At 47.5% G+C, this 19,490-nt stretch overlaps 1 protein-coding gene across 16 annotated transcripts in view; it reads right to left on the reverse strand.

The window, feature by feature from the left end:
• The window catches only part of ADGRB1 (adhesion G protein-coupled receptor B1), a 285,104-nt gene that overhangs the window by 104,783 nt on the left and 160,831 nt on the right, over positions 1-19,490 (reverse strand). For all 16 annotated transcript variants that reach the window (XM_039714220.1, XM_039714252.1, XM_039714243.1 and 13 more), the window contains 3 exons: positions 19,183-19,258; positions 15,074-15,176; positions 14,024-14,067 (listed from right to left, as the gene is read on the reverse strand). In XM_039714220.1, coding sequence (XP_039570154.1) covers positions 14,024-14,067; positions 15,074-15,176; positions 19,183-19,258 — 223 coding nt within the window. The remainder of the gene's footprint in view (positions 1-14,023; positions 14,068-15,073; positions 15,177-19,182; positions 19,259-19,490) is intronic.

Genomic DNA, 19,490 nt, shown 5'->3' on the forward strand with positions numbered 1-19,490 from the left:
AATTAGCAAAAGCATCTTTTGCAACTTGTAAACTGAGCGAGTTGGGTAGAAATGAGCTGGGAAGCCGGGAAATGCCCGGTGCTGTGATACCGTTTCTAACAACACTTGGGAGGTGCTGGTGCCTGAGTGCAGACAAACACAGCAGCCCTCCAGAAGCGGGGGCGGAGAGACGGAGTTCTTTTTATAGCTACCTGGAAAAAAAAGTCAAAACATTTCTGTCCCACAAACAGGATATTCCTGGGAACACCGTGGTGGAATGCACCTCACTATCACTTCAAACTGAATTTTAGGAAGCATTTCTTTACACAGAGGGTTGTCAAATGCTGGAACAGGCTTCCCAGAGAGGTGGTAAATGTCTTAAACCTGTCAGTGTTTGAGAGGGATTTGGAAAACCCTCCTAATAACTTTTGAATAGCCCTGAATTGGTCAGGCAGTTGAAGTTGATGATTAAGTCCCTTTTAACTGAAAATTCTATTCTATTCTATTCTATTCTATTCTATTCTATTCTATTCTATTCTAGTCTAGTCTAGTCTAGTCTAGTCTAGTCTATTCATTTTCTATTCCATTCCATTCCATTCCAATGGCAATTCAGTGATTCTTCCCCTGCCCTGTTCCACGTGTCTCAGGCAAAACATTTTAAGTCTCACCCTGAGTTGTTTCTCTTGGGGACGAACAGCAGATTCTCTCCTGGGACTCATCAGTGCAACTTTAATGACTGAAAAAAATATTTGGACTGCAACACAGCCACAGCCATGTGTGTGCTTTCCCTATCCCTGCATTCACACTGGATCTCCATGTCTTGGACATGTTTAAATTACTCCTTATGCATCAAAAATCCCTTCCCTCCAGCTACCTTTGTAGCTGAAAGATGATTTTCCCAGCCAGGACCCAGATCCCATAGTAATACTGGACACAGGGAGCTCCCTTCACTCTCCTTGTGTTGTTCCACATGCAGCAGCTCTGAAGACACATTTTTCTTAGATTTTAGGGATTTTCATCACAGAGTCCTGCCTCCCTCATCACTACCAGTAACCAAACAATGCCTTGGAACATATTTTAAATGTCAGGAAACTATCCAGCACTGTTTTGACCAACACATGGGATATCAGGACTGGAAAAGATCTGTCTGAACACAATTCCCAGCAGCAGTGATACACTATTGCAGCTTCAATTTGGGCTTGTGTGGAAGATTAAAGGTAAAGATATCCCAGTTGACAGCCAAAAAACCTGCAACATCCCTTTGCCCAGGCCCCAGCCTAGGATTATGGGTGAAAAAAATCACATGCTTATTGATAATCCCTGGGATAATCCTGTGCAGTGCCCTTGAAGCTGTCAGGAGCCTTGCTGAGGTTTGAAGATTCCTTCCTTAAGATTTGACATACGAGTTCTATGCACCATTAAATGAATAACAACCACATCTAGCAAGGAATAGCACTTTCTCAGATCCCAGCTCCTCTGGGCTCCTTTTCTCCCAGTACAGATCACAGTTAACTTTTATTCAGAGCCACCAGCAGAGCCGTGAGAGAGGGCAGGAGAGCTGAGTTGTGGCTCTGCTCTGCTCCTCCTGGGTGACAGAGGACAAAGCACTGCCTGGGTTTCTCCTTCCCCACTTGAAAATGACACAGTTCTGGTTCTGGGGACAGCCCATCACTCATCAGTGCAATTATGACCCTTTCCATTTCTGTCTCCTTGGCTGGCTGGTGGTGGATTGGATCCATCACCCAAAAATGAGGGGGACTGATGGGCTTCTCACCCATTTTGCTGTCTGTGATGCCTCAAGTTTTAGCTTTTATATTTTTCAGATTGCGTACTTCTTTAGTGTGTACTTCTAAGCTTCATATTGAGGGATAGCAAGCTCTCTTCACAGGGCAGGTAAACAAACAATTCCTTCTCTAGCTGGGGACCAAGGACAGCTGATCTAAATCTCAGGTCCAAGAGCATAAACAACAGTGGACTGAAGAGAGAAAAACAAGAAGGATGGGACTTCATAAGCTAAAGCTGTAATTGGACAATTAACTCCAATATGCAAATGGACCAAAACTTATAAAAGTGTGAGACCCTGTGAGTGGTCATGTATTTTGTGACATTTTGGATTCATCTTGGGTGTAGCCCTCTCTGGGGTCTTGTGCTGCCCAAGGTGTATCCATTGAGCCTTTCTAATAAATCCCTACTTTATTCTTTAGCACTGTCCAGTCTCTGTTCTAGGTCAGCCTCCACAAGGCATCACCTGCACTTCCATCCTCAGCAGCAAGAAAGGCTCTCCTCAAACCTGGGAAGATCAAGGCTCTTGCTGGGTCAGGCTTCAGGCCACCACCATAAAATCACAGAGTGGTTTGAGTTGGAAGGAACCTTAAAGATCATCTCATTCCAACACCTTTCAATGGACAGGGACACCTTCCACTATCCCATGTTGCTCCAAGCCCTCCCCAAGCTGGCCTTGGACATTTCCAGGGATGGGGCAGCCACAGCTTCTCTGGGCAGGGCCAGGGCCCCATCACCCTCACCCTGCCATGCTCCAGGCTTTGGCACAGGGTCTTTCCATGGACAGGGACACCTTCAACTATCCCATGTTGCTCCAAGCCCTCCCCAAGCTGGCCTTGGACATTTCCAGGGATGGGGCAGCCACAGCTTCTCTGGGCAGGGCCAGGGCCCCATCACCCTCACCCTGCCATGCTCCAGGCTTTGGCACAGGGTTAATTTATTCCCTCAGAGACAGCCAGAAAACCCCCTCCTGACATCCCACCAACATTCCACATGTCAATGGAACCCCCTGGAGATGCAGCTCTGGCCTGGAGCAGAAGGGAGCTCTGGGAGATGAACACTCATCTTCCAACTGGTCAGCGCTGTAATTGAATTAAAGGATTTGCAAAGCCCTGGAAAGAGCCTTGACAAGTCTGAAAATCATTCTATTCCGTGAAATTGGGCTTTCTGACCTCGCTGCATCAGTTATTTTCCTGACTGAGGGTTAAAGTGCATCCAAATAAATCTGATGGACAGAACACAGAGGATTTGTCCTCTCCAGGACTTTTGCTCATTGCCTTTCAGGATGGCCACTGGGAGAATCTGTCGAGCTCCACATCGAGTTGGCTGTCAGAGCAGGCTGGATATTCCATGTTTTTGCTAATCCTCTCTGCCATGGGGCTGAGAGGCCACGGAGAGCTCAGGTGGGATGTGCAGGTTGATGCCTCGTGCCCTCACATGAGCAATCTCACAGTGGTGGCCCTGAATCTCCTCATTCCACCTCATGAAGACCAAAACTGACGTGGTGACACTCCCTGCTGCCCACCCAAAACAAAAAACACAATGGGGGCTGCTCTGGGTGACCAGTCTGACCATCAAACTCACCTTTAGATAACCAGTTCTCAGTGATAAATAGGAACACTCATTTTTGCTCACTAACAGGAGCTCCTTGCTCCCAGATTTCCTGACATTTCGAGGAGCTGTCTGATGTTATTTAGCACAGCAGGCTCAGGGAAAACTGAGGCACAAAGCTTACACTGATTTGCCCAGACACACAGAAAGTTCATCATTAGACAAGGGCTGCATCCTGGGCACTGTGGCCTCTTTTTGCTGCTGTTTTAGCAGAACATTTCATCTTCTAGCACGGTGCACAAGCAGTCAGGTGAAAATGAACACAAGTCCTTTTCTCCTCTTTAAAACAGGGGCAAACTTTCCCCATCCCCATTATTCACAGTGCCATTTCTGGAGCCTTTTCCACGACATCCATCAGTCCTACCTTGATCATCCTGCCAGTCCATCACCTCTGAGCAATGGCATGGACTCAAGAACCTGCACCCTGACCATTCCCCATGGAATCCCATCATGAGAATGAGGTGTCTGGGACTGGAATGGACAAAATAGATAAAAAGAGGTATTAGGGAGAAATTCTTCGCTGGGAGGGTGGTGAGGCCCTGGCACAGGCTGCCCAGAGAAGCTGTGGCTGCCCCTGGATTCCTGGAAGTGTCCAATGCCAAGCTGGATGGGGCTTGGAGCAACCTGGGATAGTGAAAGGTGTCACTTTCATTCCAACAGGGTTGGAATGGGATGATCTTGAAGCTCCCTCTAAACTCAAACAATTCTGTGATTCTATGATGAAATTTTAGGAATATAAAATTTATTTTGGTTGTGGTGGATACTGCTGTTTCTCACTTGCAGTTCAAGGATTCATTAAAAAATGAGGCATTTTAAGAAGTTCATCTGAACTTGCCCCAGTCTTGAAAGAAAGCTGAACAAAGAAACCTGATGAGGAAACTTCTTCTTGTGTCCTTAGCAAAGATAAAACATAAAACATCATCTGCTCAAACATCTACCTAGTGCTGATGGTCTGGGCTTTGTCCAGCCCTGGTCCTGAGGCACTTGTGGTCATAACACACCTTCCTCAAATCCTGCACAGGATGCTCTGGAGCCCTCAGCTCCCAGAAAAGCCAGTATTCCAGAGGACACAGACCTGGTGAGATCTGCAGGTTTAAAGATAGAAACATTTGGAAAGTGGTGCTCTGTACCCAGACAGAATTTCTTGTGCCCATAAAGGCAGACTAAATCAATCCAGCAAAGAGGCACATGGAGAGAAAGCAACTCCACTCTGAATTTCACACACAGAGGGTGCAGAGCATTCTGCTTGTGCAGCTCCTTGTGTCTCCGTGCACCTGAGCCTGCCTTGAAGCTGGCTCAAAGCTGCACCCTGTTGAGTCACTGGAGTTAGAGCACACCAAAATCAGGCAGCAGATTTCCCCAATCTTCCCTTTTTTCCCCACACTTCAAAGCCTGGAGCTGTGATCCAAAGCTCTCCACCAGCACACACAGAAGCCTGGGCTGTGCTGTTTCAGCCCGGAGTCCCCTCATGCAACCTGGGAAGTCAAGTTGGATTTCCACCACAAGCCACCCTCAGCAGCCTGGCATGTCCATGAAGATGGCTCCAGGAGAGCTGGCAGGGATGCAGGCAAGACAGGGATGCAGCCACAGAATCATGGAATTCTTTGGTTGGAAAAGGTTCTCAAGCCCAACTCTTGACCCATCACTGCCATGTTCACCACTAAACATCAACCCCAAGTGCCACATCTGTGCATGTTTTAAATCCCTCTGGGGGTGGTGACTCAGCCACCACCTTGGGCTGCCTGTTCCAGGGCTTGACTACTCTTTCCATGAACTAATTTTCCCTAATATCTATTTTATTGGCAGGGATGCCCCGATGAAGGCAGGAATGATGCATCTGACTCCATGTTCTCAGAAGGCTAATTTATTACTTTATTTTACTATATTATATTAAGGGATACTATATTGTACTATACTAAAGAAGGCAGAAAGGATACTTACTCAATGCTAAAAAGATAATTATGGAAACTCATGACTCTGGAAAGAGTTCTGACACAGCTTGGCCATAATTGGCCCATGAGTCAAAACAACTCACAGCAGAATCCAATCAAACAATCACATGTGGATAAACAATCTCCAAACACATTCTACACATGAGCACAACACAGGAGAAGTAAATGAGATAAAAATTATTTTCCTTTTTCTCTGAGGCCTCTCAGCTTCCCAGGAGAAAAATCCTGGGCGAAGGGATTTTTTCAAAGAATGTGAATGCCACAAATATCCAGTCCAAACCTTCCCTGGTGTGACTTGAGGCTGTTTCCTCCTGTCCTGTCGCTTGTTATCTGGGAGGACAGATTGACCCTCACCTGGCTGTCCCTCCTGTCAGGGACTTGTGGAGAGCCAGAAGATTTCCCTGAGCCTCCTTTTCTCCAGGCTGAACCCCCCAGCTCCCTCAGCTGCTCCTGGTTCTTGTTTGTTTTTTCTTGTTTGTTTGTTTTTCAGAATACACAGGACAAACACATGTGAACGCAGAAACCATCCTGAACCTCACGAGGCTCCAGCTCTCACCCTCAGCACTGAGCTGAGGTTGGGAATCACATCACTGAACACAAAGCCCCTTCCCAGTGGGAGCATCCTCCAGGTGTCAATGTCTAGCTTCTGCCAGGTCTGTAGAGATTCATTTATTCCACCCATATTCCTGTCTTGGCTAGGGAAGCAAGGCAACATTTGATTCAGAGCCTCTGAATCCTCTGTCCTGTCCCCTTTTCCCTTCTGTCAAAAGCCATTAAACCCTGCTCTGCTGGCAGGCAGCAAAGGCCCTGTGTTCTCCTGCTCAGCTTCTCCTGCATCCTGTGCTGTGAAAGGCACTGGAAAACAGTCCAGCACTTGCTTTCCCAGTTCCATGGACAATTCTGACCACTGCAAAGGCCAAAGGAGTTTAACTTTAAAGGAGTTTAATCCCAAACAGGGATGGACACAGCCCTGTGGTCTGCTGCTTTGTGCTGGCAGAATTGGCCACCTCTTTCCTGAAACACCTGGAATCCAGGCAACATCTCCCAGTCCCTGATCTTAGGAGACACCAATTAGTCCCTGATCTTCTCCCCTCTTATTTCATGCCATGAGGAGTTGGGAGCAAGGGAAAGTGAAAAGAGAGGCAGAGGTGCCACCCACGAATCTCAGAGTCACTCAAAGGGGTTGGGATTAATAAATCAAAATCAGGAAAAGGTGTCCTTGTAACAAAGGAGGTGCCTGGCAAAACAGCCCTGAAATCTGCCCTTCTTTGTGCTCCCAGAGCCCAGGCTGAGCAGGGATAAATCCTCAGGCTCTGGAGGTGTGGCTGGGTTTCACTGCATTGCCCTGTTTTGTCTGCTCTCACCCAGGGCTAGAAAAAGGCTCCTGGGACCATAATTCCATCTGCCTGGTTGCACACTGCGAGTGCAGTCAGACAAGCTGAATTAAGGGATCCTTCTAACTGGGTTTAACACAGGGGAACTAATGGGAATATTCAGATTAACCTCCCTGCATGCCCCTGTGTAGCCAGCTCGAGCCTTTCTTCCCTCACTGACATTCCCTCAACACATCCACAGGAGCAGTTGGGAAAGACAGGATTTGCAGCTGAAGATGTGGGGAATTAAACTGATTAAGGGCAATGGAGCTGGAACAGGGGGACTGGCAAACACCAGAACATGTTTGGGATCACATAAAGGGCAGTGTTGTTCCCCCACAGCTGGAGTGTTGCAGTAAAAAAATATATAATATATAATTTGTAGAAAATTAACATGTAATAGGTCATTAATAGATCCAAAGGGGAGAGCAGTGCACTGATTTCTCACAGGGTTTTAACAGACCACCAGGTCAAGGGAGGTGACCTCTGCTCTGCTCCTGTGAGACCCTTCCTGGACTGTGTCCAACTCTGAGGCCTCCAACATCAGAAGGACGTGGAACTCCTGGAGAGATTCCAGAGAAGACCAAAAAAATGATCAGGGATTGAGCCCTTCTTCACTGGAGCCCAGCTGGGAGAGGTGGGAGTGTTCAGTGTGGAAAAATCAAAGTGTCAGAGACACCCTAGAGCCCCTTCCAGTGCCTAAAGGAGCTCCAAGAGAGCTGGAGAGGAACTTTGGACAAGGGATGGAGAGCCAGGACAAGGGAGAATTTTTTTAAGCTGAAAAAGGGTGGATTTAGGTGGGATATTAGGGAGAAATTCTTCCCTGTGAGGGTGGTGAGGCCCTGGCACAGGGTGCCCAGAGAAGCTGTGGCTGCCCCATCCCTGGAAGTGTCCAAAGCCAGGCTGGACAGGGCTTGGAGCAACCTGGGATAGTGGAAGGTCTCCCTGCCCATGGCAGGGGGGTAGAACTCAAGGACCTCTGAGGTCCTTTCAAGCCAAACTATCCTGTGATTCTGTGAAGTGTCTGTATCTAGGGGAATCATTCATCCCTGCCGGCACAGCCAGGCTGTGACTGCTTGATCTACAGCTCTGGCAGGGTCACTCATGCTCTGGGTGACAGACAGGGGGAAAGAGAAGCTGTTTCTTGATTTTGGAAAGCTTTTCTTCAAAAGACAGGCACTGGGAGGTGGATTAACTGATGTGATGAGCAAAATGATTTCTGGGGGATGTTAGAGATAAGACAATTCCTGCGTGACACGTTTCTGGTGGTGGGGAGTAGAAGAACCAAGGGAGCTGTACATGCCCTCCAAAGGGAATCAGAGCAGCAAGGCTGGAATCACAAAAAGCCCCAAAAAGCACAGGAAAGAAAAGTGAATGCCTTTCTCTTTCCACAAGTGGTGTGGAGCCCATGGAACTCGCACCGCGTCCTGCTCCTTGTGCTGCCTTGCAAGGACTTTCCTTTTATCCTGTAGGATGTGCAGTCAGGAATTCAGACAGCTTGGGATTCTGCAGATTAGGCACTGGACATCCCACCCAAAAAAATGGGAATTTCAAGCAAAGCAGCTGCATTTCAAAATTCATGGGGTATCCGGAACATAAACACTAAAGAGTACAATTAACCTATGAAAAAATTACACAAACAATTCCTCCTTCTAGGATATTTTGGGGGCTCCTCTGAGTTGTTTCAGACAAAGCAAATGTACAAAAACACCCCAAAAAACTTGCTCTGACACTTCAAAACTCTCCCAGTGGTTTGTGTCCCTGGCATCTCCAGAACCAACCCACACCCTTCCCCTCAATCTGTTCCCGTCTGAAAAAAATCCCATGAGCAGGATTGTCCTCAACCTCTGGGAGTTGTATTTTAGGATACCACGAGTTTCCAGGTGATTTCACCTCACCCCAGAGCTGAGGCAGTGTTTGTTTTGTTCTCCAAGCCTAACCTTGCTCGCGCAGGTCACCTTCCTAAACAGTGAGGTTTGCATTTTTTAAGTCAGGTAGGTGAAAGGCTTTAATTACTGGAACAATCTTTCCCAAGGGAAGCCGAGGGTGTCCTTGAATTAAAACCACAGATTCCCGAGGCGCTTTCTCTTCCAAGAGCAGAAAAGCTTTTATGCAAATATTTTGGAAGGTTTGGAAAGGCCTCTTAAGATCAGTTATTGTAATGCCTGGTTATTATATTGCTTAATTATTAAAATGAGACAGAGGAGCTGCTCGATGGAGCCAGGTGTTCCCTGTGGGATGAGGATTCCCCTGGCAATGCAGACCTGCTGGAGCTCACTCTTTGTGTGCCTGGGGTTGGATTTCACACCTGCATGGCCTGATTTTGTCTCCTGCACCAGGGGATAAAATACAATCCCTCAGCTGGCTTGGACCCTGCTGTCACCAAGGAGGGGATAATTAGTGCTCACCTGTTGCAGCCTGATCCCATGTTGCCTCTCCAGACACTTCACAGGATTTTGGGATGGAAGGATCTTTAAATATCTTCTCATTCCACTCCCCTGCCATGGGCAGGGACACCTCCCACTATCCCAGGTTTATCCAAGCCCTGTCCAGCCTGGCATTGGACAGTTCCAGGGATGGGATTTTCCTGGGCATTCCAGTTTCCAGGGTTCCAACACCACCCTCACAGTAAATAATTTCATCCTAATATCCCATCTAAACCTACTTTATTTCACTTCAGAGCCATTTCCCCTGTCCCATCACTCCATGCCCTTGGCAGACATCCCACACTTTGTGTTTTGTGACCGTCTCTTTCCATCTCACACCAGTTCTCCTCATTTACCTGACCCCATGCTCAAAGAACACCCAAACACAGCTCTGATGGCCTGAACCCAGATTCATCAGCCCCATGGGGGCTTTGCAACACTAAACAGCCCCACATCTTCTTCTGCAGCCACAGAATCATGGAATTGTTAAGGCTGGAAAAGATTATGGAGCCCAGCTCTTGACCCACCACTGCCATGTTCACCTCTATACCTCATCCCCAAGTGCCACATCCACATTTTTTTTCTGGACACTCCCAGGGGTGGTGACTCTAACACTTCCCTAGACAGCCTGTTCCAAAGCCTGACCACTTTCCCAGTGAAGAATTTTTTCCTAATATCCAATCTAAACCTCCACTGGTCCATCTTGAGGCTGTTTCCTCCTGTCCTGTCACTTGTTACCTGGGAGAAGAGACTGACTCCAACCTCATTAAAATGTCTTTTTGGGGAGTTGTAAAGACACATGAAGTGATGCTGTCACCACCAGTAACAAACCTTGGCTCCGTCTCCCTGTTCCCATTGCCAAATGAAATCCCCGTTGGGCACCAGGGCAAGGCAGGTGAGAAATGAAACTCTGGTGATGCACAAGAGCATGAGCACACAACCATGAATGTATTTATCAACTCCTCCCCTGTCCAAGGAGGAGAAAGAGGGAGCAGGAGCCCAGATCCTGCCTGGGTTTTCACTTCATCAGGGCTAAGCAGCCAATAATTACTCCAGATGAACACCCTTAGGAGGAGAGCCAGAGAATCCCAAATCATTCTCTGATTTCAACTTTCAATTTACCCAGCCCATGCTAAGCTCATTAATCACACTCCCAGCACCCAACACAACAGAAATTAGTCCCTGATCTTCTCCCCTCTTATTTCATGCCATGAGGAGTTGGGGAGCAAGGGAAAGAGAAAAGAGAAGCAGAGGTGCCACCCACAAATCTCAGAGTCACTCAAAGGGGCTGGGATTAATAAATCAAAACTCCATTGTTAATAGTACAAGCTTAAATATCCATCTAAATGCAAATGAATGAACACTCAAGGGTTCTTCCTCTTTTTTTTTATGTCCAAGTGCTCTGTTAGACAGCTCCATCTTAGAGGAAGCACATGGTCACCAGATAATTGTCTGATTCTAATTGCAATTTTACAGTCCAACCCTTCACGGCCCATGGATTTTAAGTGGCCTTTAAAGGATTTTGGCATGCTCTGGATGGGATTGGAAGCTCAGGTGGCTGCAGGAACAAGCAGGAGCTCTCATGGGAGGATTGCTCCAGGTTTCCAGCCTCTGTACCCGTTCTGTCACAGGAGGCAAGGGGTTAAATCCAGAGGCTGGGTCACTGGAATCAGGAGGAACTTGGATCACCAAAATCTGCAGCCTCAGGTGGATGACTGTGAGTGTGGGGAAGCTCCACCTGGCCACCCATCCTTGGAGTAGGAACCTGGAGAGAGGCAAAAGTGGAATCTTGAGGGGTCTCAGCGTCTTCTGAGAAAGCAACCTGATTCACAATTGTCTCCTATATTCTATAATTTTTCTTCTTTGAACTCTAAATGGTCAAATGTTCACAAAAACATTAAGGTATGGGTTAAAGGTTTGATCACTGGAAGGTGGACTGGCTCAGTGGAATTAACAACGTGAAGGAAGGGACCTCTGTGCTCTGACAGAGAACGGCCCTCGTTGGGCTTTTGCTCGTTGTGCTGAGTCTCTTCTGGAGTATATAGGAAGGAGTAGGTTGGGTGGTTCCACAGCTGAAGTAGAATGAGTGGGTGACACTGGCCACTAGCAGGATTGAAGCATGGACCCTCAAAGAACATGCTGTGGAGGTGATAATTCAAGGCAGAGCAAATGGGGATTGGCCATCCACAGGCTGGCTTGGGCTGCAGGGAATGCAGCAGGTGGGAGAACAGGCAGGGAAATGGAGCTGTAAATCCATTAAATTGGTCAGAACTGGGAAATAGGATTTCACAGAACGGTTCGGCTTGGAAGGGACCTTTAAAAACATTTAATTCAACCCCTCTGCCATGGACAGGGACACTTTCCCCTAGACCAGGTTACTCAAAGCCCCATCCAACCTGATCCTCAACACTTCCCGGGATGGGACATCCTTAGTTTCACCCATTTGCACAACCACTTTATGAGAAAACCTCCAGGCCACAGGGAGGGCTGGCAGGAAGGAGAAGATGGGAGCAAAGAGGGGAACAACAAAAGAGTGGCTGAACCGTGGGGTTTCATGTCACAGAGTCACCAATCAGGACCTCTACCACATAACAAGCAACAAGTCCAGGGTGCTACAGTTCTTGTTCCAAGCAGGAAACAATTACCCAAAATTGTGACTCAAACCCCTCAACAGCACCAGAGCACTGCTTGAGGTGAGCAGTCAGGACTGGGGAACAGGGTTTTCATAATTTGCCTTTTGTTAGACTTTCCCAGGAGGCAGCAGAGGTAGCAAATCAGCTTTAAAATGTTGTGCAAATCAGCTTTTGAAATATTGCACAAACAGCCTGGCAGCTCCCCTCTCCAGAGCTTGCCGGATCAGCTCTAAGTTTTGGAACATCGTCCGAGCAAAAATCTGCTGACATCAGGATCTGGGGCTTCTCAGCTGCTCAAGACTATAAATGTTGATTGCAAACACTTGCAGGCATGCACACACACACCCCAAAATCCCAAAACATGGAGAAAGCGGAGGCTTAGCAGCATTTGCACAACCAATCTGCTGGGGGGTTGGAATCCATCCTTGAAAACTGAACTGTGGCCTTGGTGCCAAGAAATTTCCTTCTCGGCTCTTGGCATTCTTTGGTGCCATGAGGATGCAGAGATTAAAGACTGAAAGGAATCCCAGCATCTTGCACTCCCAGAGGGACAACAGGCAGCCCAAGAAGCTGCTGAGCCTTGGGAGGAAGAGTGTGGAGCAGCCAGAACTCCCAGGGCAGGAATGCCTGGTCTAGGGGGTTGGAATGAGATGATCTTTAGGATCCCTTCCAACCCAAACCATTCTCTAGGATGCTGATGATGCTGAACTGGGCACTGCTTTGCCTCCAGCTCAGAAATGCCATCCAAACCTCTCAGTCCATGCAAATATTCATCTGTGTCCTACCAGGCGCTTCCCAGTGCCAGCTCTGACAGATTCCTGTACCCACCCTGAATGACATCCCCGTCCCTCAGCCACGTCCAAACTGGATTTTGCTCTTTTCATGCTCAGACTGCAGCTAATTAAATCCAGGTCTGAAACATCTCCATGTTCCTGGACACAACCCTCTCTCTGCTTTTGGAAAGCCAAAAGTAATGGGATGGAGTGCAGAACAAAAGAGGCAATGGTTCCAGCTCCTGCCTTTACTTGCCAAAAATTGGGTTGTTGTACAAGTGCTTTAATTCCATTCCAGCATGGAGAAACAACAGATCTAGCAGAGCAGGCCAGCTCCTGAACCTGCCCACCAATCCAACCCTCTGTGCTGACCCACACACTCTTTGGCACACAGAAAATATTATAAAACCCCTTTTTATTAATTCTTTAAATTCCACCTGCATCTCAACCATCTTTTAACACTGGAGCAATTTTCAGTAGAAGCCAGAGGGACCAGTTCTGCCCTGGGCTACAACACAGGTGTGATTCCACAAGCAGGGAGAACCTCTGGGTTCTTCAGCTTTGCTTTGGATCCACTCAGAGATGCCAAATTAATCCCAGACCAACAGGAACTGAGCTGAGTGTAAATATGTTGCCTGCCTCTGTGTGCATATGCTAGTTAATGGAGCATAAAAGGACAAGAATGGAATCATTTTTCAGATGCTGCTGGTAATAATAATAAATAATAATAATAAATGCAGGGGCATGTGCCAAATGTCTGAGATCTCAAGGAGAGGAACTGACTGCAAGCAGAAGAGGAGCCAGGTAGGTGCTCAAACTGAGATGCAAAAGTCAGTGGAGTAAAACCACCATTAAATCAACCACTTTGTATCCTTGTCAAGTTCACTCAGGATTTAAGACCTCACTTTCAGAGTGGCTTTTTTTTTTCCTTTCTAAGATGCACATTCTTTGACAACTACTCCCCATGTGGGATTTATGGTCCCAACTCTTCGTGGTAACTTGGGATTGGTTTTTTCCCCTGCTGGCCACAAGCACATCACTCAAACCCTCCTGAACAGCACCAGTCATCACTGGAATTCTGGCAAAAGTAATTTTTCTACATCACAGCAGCACAATGTAAAGTTCATATCACCTGAGCTTCACCTCCACAGGCCATATTTGCAACTGATTTTTTGTTACTCTCTTTATGGTGCATGATTTGGTGTGAGCACTGCAGAGAGCCAAGCACAGCTGTGCTGAGCTCAGTCTGAAAACTTCCACAGTCCTGGGTCCCAGCTCATGCATCCTTTATGTGGAAAAATCCAAAACAGCACTAAAGGACAGATCAGAGAGAAGCAGTGCACGTGTGAAGGAAGAAGCACTCCCCACCAGGGCAAAGAAAATAACAAGTAGAGAGAGCAAGGACTGACACATCACTGCTAAAATTGTGATGATTTCACCCCAAAAAAAAAGCAAAGAGACCTGTGAGATTAAAGAGAAACCCAGAGAACTCACCCATCATTTTCATCCCACAGGATGCAGGTCTGGTTGGTGGTTCCCTGCCAGGAGACAAGAAAGGGAAAATAGAAACAAATCAGTGTCACGCTGTTTGTGGAGTGTCTGGAATGGAATGAAGAATGTGGGTCCTGTAAAACCCCTTCCTCTGCCCTAAGGAGGGAAATAGAGATACACCAGGTGAGCTGCCATGGATCTCAAATCTTTGGAATGGCTTTTGCCACCCTGGGATTGAAAAGGCAGAATGAAACGTGCCTTGGTTTGTTCTGCATCACGAGCACTGCAGAGGGATTTGACTCTGCCTCTCTCCTGACTCAACCCACGGATATTCCTCCTTATCCCTCCTCTCACACAGAGTCCTTTTGCTGCTCCCTTCTGGAAAGTGGATCAAGTACAGCCTCTGCTTTTGTGGGACAAAAGCACAGCCCTGCAGGAGGGGGTCAGGTGTGTTTAAAGCCCCATGGAAGAGTTTTGCCTCTGACTTCAGCTGTCTGAGACAGCTTTGGAAAATCCCTTCAGGAGAGTCCAAAGACACAACAGATCTTAATATTCATGTTGTAGAGCCTCAGGAGGGCATCTAATCTCCACAAGGATGGACCTTGGGGTATGTAAATGTCCATCCCATAAATCTTGGCTGAGCAGAGGGACCTGGAGGGAAATTCTGCCTGCCTTGGAAAGCATTGAGGACAAGAGTAATATTCCAGAATTAATGGGAACAACCTTTCCCCCTGCCTTTCCCTCCTCAAGGAAGACCATAGTTACATCAACTTATTTTAATGAGTGCACAATTATTCCTGTGTGATGATGCCCACAATGAAATGGTGTGAACTGGGGACAAGCATGGCCATGTTCCCTCTGCCAGCAGTGTCACCTTCCTGCTGCTCTGGAAATGAAGTTTGTGTTACATTTTTTGGGAAAATTGAAGGGTCCTGCACCAGCAAAAAGATGCCAGGAGCCCATCAAAACCACCTCATCCTTGCAGCAACACATTCCTGCCCTGCAGAAGCAAGCACAGCCATGGGATGGGGCAGATTCCCAGGAACCACTTACGTTGTACAGGTGGGAGAATTCGATTTCCAGAGGGGTGAGGAGAGACCGAGGGAATGGCTTCACAGTCACAGAGATGACTTTGGAGTTCAGAACGGTGCTGTTCCTGGGGAGGAGGGGGGAAAGAGAGCTTTTAGAGGGATTTTTGTGGAGCAGGGAACAGCAACCATCACTGGCGGCACAAGGTTTGGTGTACACAGTGCAGAAGGGGTTGACCCCAGTATTGTAAAATACCCCCAAAGAAATTTGCTGCTGATGGGCCTCATCCTCTGCCCTCTGGGCTCTCCTCACAGTCACATGTATCCCTCCAGAATCAAACCATTTTATGAACCTTATCCACTGGCCTTAGAATCTGTATCTATCCCAGAAATAAAATATTCCTGGGCTCATTTTCTGTCCCTGCCATGAGGAAACAGAGCTCATTTGGACTACAGTGGGCCTTGCAGGTCCCTTCCAACTCAGAATATTCCATGATTTCACATGTTAAAAAAAAAAATTAATCCTGTTTTGCCTCTCCAAGGCTGGCTTAGCCTGCACTGCAGTGAGGCTGAGGCATGTGTTTAAAAAAAAATAAAAATCCTGTTTTGCCTCTCCACGGCTGGCTTAGCCTGCACTGCAGTGAGGCTGAGGCATGGTTGCTTATCCATGGGCAGCACATGCTCCTGGCTGGAGGCACTGGTGTGTATCTTCATTCCCTGAGGACCAAAAGCAAATGGAAGAAGGCCAAACCTTTCATGTAGATGTCTAAATGTCTGTGCCCAGACAAATACTGTAATAAATCTGGCAGCCCTGGGAGATTTGGCTCTTGGGAGGGGCAACAGGGGATGAGGTACCTGCCCTTCCTGGAAGGCCAAATTCTTTGTAGGCACTTCCCTAGACACTGAACATGTGAAAATACAGAATTTCCTCATTTTTCTGCAGTTTATTGGTGTTTAAATAAGCAAAAGACCCCCACAAGCAGCAGCTGGAAGTGCTGCTGTGAAGGAATTGATAGTGGAAGTGGTAAATCCAGATCAGGCTGCTCCCAGCCCCTGTGACATCCATGCACAAAGGAAATCCTTCCTTATCCAAATCTTCACCAAATCAGCAGGTACTGCAAAAATATTTTGCTTTTATCTCTGGATTTTATATTTCTTTTTAAAAAATAATTAAGTGGGAAAGATTTGGACTTGCTTAACAGCAGTTTAAAAAAATAGTGTTAAAAAAAAAAGTGGAAAAAAAAATATTTGGAATTGTCCATAGGTATGTAAGTGGATGCTCAAAAAACTACTGTTCCACCAACACTAGAGGGAACAACAGCATTGATTTGACAGGGAAAGAAAAAAAAATCAAAAATATATCTTTTCCTTTAAAAAAAAAGGAAAAACTAAACTAGAAAATGAAGAAAAAAAAATGAAGTGACAAAATCCAACTATCACCCTACAGAGGAAAAGTAAAGGAGTAAATCAATGGGAGCAGGCAGCTGTAAGAAGCTAAAAATGGGATCTGCTGAAAGGTAACCACCAGTGCATGTCTTCATTAGAGGCTGTGTCTGCAAGGGTCAGTGCTGCTGAATATTCACAGGAGCAGCAGGGATGACCCAAACCTCCTTGTGGAGGCTGAGGAGCAGGTGAGAATCGATGCAGCCAACACAGACAGAAAGAGGATTTGATTTTTCAGCGTGGCAAAGTTGTTGGAACACAGAAGTCACTGGTGTGCAGACCATGAAGGGTGATCAGTGGCCAAGAAGCTGCAGCTGAACCAGAAGTTGAAGGAAGGTTATAAAAAAAAAAAAGGAGAGCAATTTTTTACATGGGTAAATAACGATAGCACAAGGGGGAATGGTTTTAAACTACAAGAGATGAGGTTAGGGTTAAATGTTGGGAAGAAATTCTTTGCTCAGAGGTGAGACTCTGGAACAGATTCCCAGAGAAGCTGTGGCTACTGCATCCCTGGAAGTGTCCAAGGCAAGGTTGGATGAGGCTTGGAGCAACCTGGGATAGTGGAACATGTCTCTGCCCAAGGCAGAGGGTTGGAATGGGAAAAACTTGAAAATCTCTTCCACTGAGATAAAGCAAAGAACTTCTGTGTGTACCCTCCTTGTCTCGATTCCACTGTGCTGTTGGGTTCAATTTCACTTGAGGGGGAAACATCAAAGGGATTTCAAAACAGAGACACAAAATCGATCCAGGTGCAGGAAAACAAACAAAATTTCTCTGTTGGAAGGCTTGTCTGATAGTTCCTTGCATGTGGAGGGCTTTTCAGTCACCCACCCGAAGGCCAAGTGCCTGGAAGCGAAAGCCAGAAAAATTCAGCCTTAAAAAGAGAGGCAGGCTCCTGGCAGAGAAGGTAATTAAGCAGCTGAGCAGCTTGTTGGGGGCGGAGAAGGACTCAGTGTCATGAGGAATCTTTCAGGAGGAAGATGAGTCGCTTTTCCTACAAGCACGTTGCAGCCCAGCTTCTGGGAAGAAAACAAAACACGCAGAGATGGGGCTTAAGCAGGAATTCAGAGGAGATCAGAGGGCTCTGAGTGGCCACCAAGGGTGTGCAAAGGGCTGTGAGCACAGTGCTGGGGACACGGGGAGAGCCAGGCTGGTGGATCTCTGCTGTCCGTGTCCCCTGCAGCAGAGTCCAGCTGGGACCAAGCGCCTCTCTCACCTCCCCGGCTTGGAAAATCAGGTTTTGTGTGCAGCCCATCCCAATTGTCACAGCTGCCAAGATCTGCTGGGCTCTCTGGATCCAAGGGGACAGAGTAATGTGTGACTCAGAGACGGAATTGCTGCTTGGGGGGAGGTAAATTGGGACAATTAGGAACAGCTCAGCTGGTGCTGTTTGTTGAGTTAAATCTGCTTTTTTTTTCCCTTCTTGGAAAAATCACTCTGCATTGAATCAGAGTGGTCCAGTCCAGGGTCTTTATTTCTTATGTGTACCCAGGAATAGCTGCTCTCCTCAGTGGTCAGAAATATTTTTTACCCATAGACAGCTATGTTGCTATTTAACAACATTCTCCTTTTTAATGCTGTGTCCATTTGCACAGCGCTGGAGTAAGAGGTGTTTTACTGCTGCTGCTGCTTTCATTTATCTTCTTTTCTTTTTCTTTGACTCTCCACAGATGATTCAAGACTCGAGATTTTTTAAAAGAGGGACTGTCCTTTAATTAAGGAACATCTTAAATCAGCTCTCCCCTGGGAATGCTGTTAGGAGGCTGTGGCTGCCGCAGCTGCTGGTTATCAGAGCTCATTCCCTGCTTGGCCAGAGGAAGCTGAAATGCCGCTGGATCATTTGAGCCAATGATGTTTATTGCCCTTCTGATCTAATTCCCACTGCTGTAATGGAAGATAGTACAGAATACAGTTGGCTGACTTGCTAATTCCTCTCTGCACTCACTCGGAGCTCTTTTGCCATTGCCAGTGCTAAATCTGGAGGTATTTAAATGATTATCGGTGAGGAGAGATGCCCTGGTGTTTATGGTAAATGGGCTCACGCTAATCAGTGCAGAACAGATTTAGAAGGTGCCTTAGGATGCTTAATTTACTGCCTCAGTACCAGTCATTGGGGATAAAAAAAAAAAAAAAAAAGAGTGAGAGGAAAGGGAAGAGGAGCGAAGAAAAGGGAAGGGAGTGCTGAACACAAAAGCTTTGGTGCCCGAGGCAGACATGTGCAGCCAGGCATGCTCTGCTCCCCTCTCTCCTCCTCAGCCTGATTTCTCTGTGCTGCTCTCCAGGGCTCAGTGTGGCTGGCAGCTCCCTGGCAGCTCGGGAAGATCGGGACAGCTGAGCATCCCCCGTCTGCCAGGGCTGCCAAACTCCCCCATGGCCAAGAGGGCAGGGTGAGGCTCCACTCCTGGAGGGTGAAGGGTGGCAGGGAAGAGTGAGACAGCAGCACTGAGCCTCCTCCCCTCGTGTCTGGGGTGCTGCACATGGATGGGGAAAACATTCCTGCACCTCCAGCATGTGATACATGAGCCTGGCCCCACCTAAACACGGGGGTCAAAATATTCCCACTGCAGGTCAGAATCTGTCTCGTTGCAGCCAGTGATCCCTACTTTTCCCTGGAGGAGCAGTGCTCTGCAGGCGGAGGGATCATCCTGGTGATTCCCCAGCTGCTCCCCATCCCCAGGCAGCCCCTCTTACCTCTGCAGGGAGAGGATGTTGCCCACGTTCCGGTAGAGCACGGTCCCAACCACGAAGACAGAGGAGTCGTCCGACACTGCAGGGCACCAGAGGAGAGGGAAGAAGACAAAAGCACTGAGACATTCAGGGTGGCAGCTCTCCCCACGGGACACCCCAGGGCAGGATTTAGCCTCTGGAGGAGCATGGCCAGTGGTGGAGGGCTCTCTGCTGGGGCATGGCCAATGCCAGCATCACTGCAGAGGGATGCAGTGGCTGCTGTCACTACAGGGAGGGCTCAGCACCTTTGGGGTGATCCAGCATCCCAGATT

The sequence above is a fragment of the Passer montanus genome, unplaced genomic scaffold, assembly GCF_014805655.1.
Source record: "Passer montanus isolate IOZ18808 unplaced genomic scaffold, ASM1480565v1 scaffold100, whole genome shotgun sequence".
NCBI lineage: Eukaryota > Metazoa > Chordata > Aves > Passeriformes > Passeridae > Passer > Passer montanus.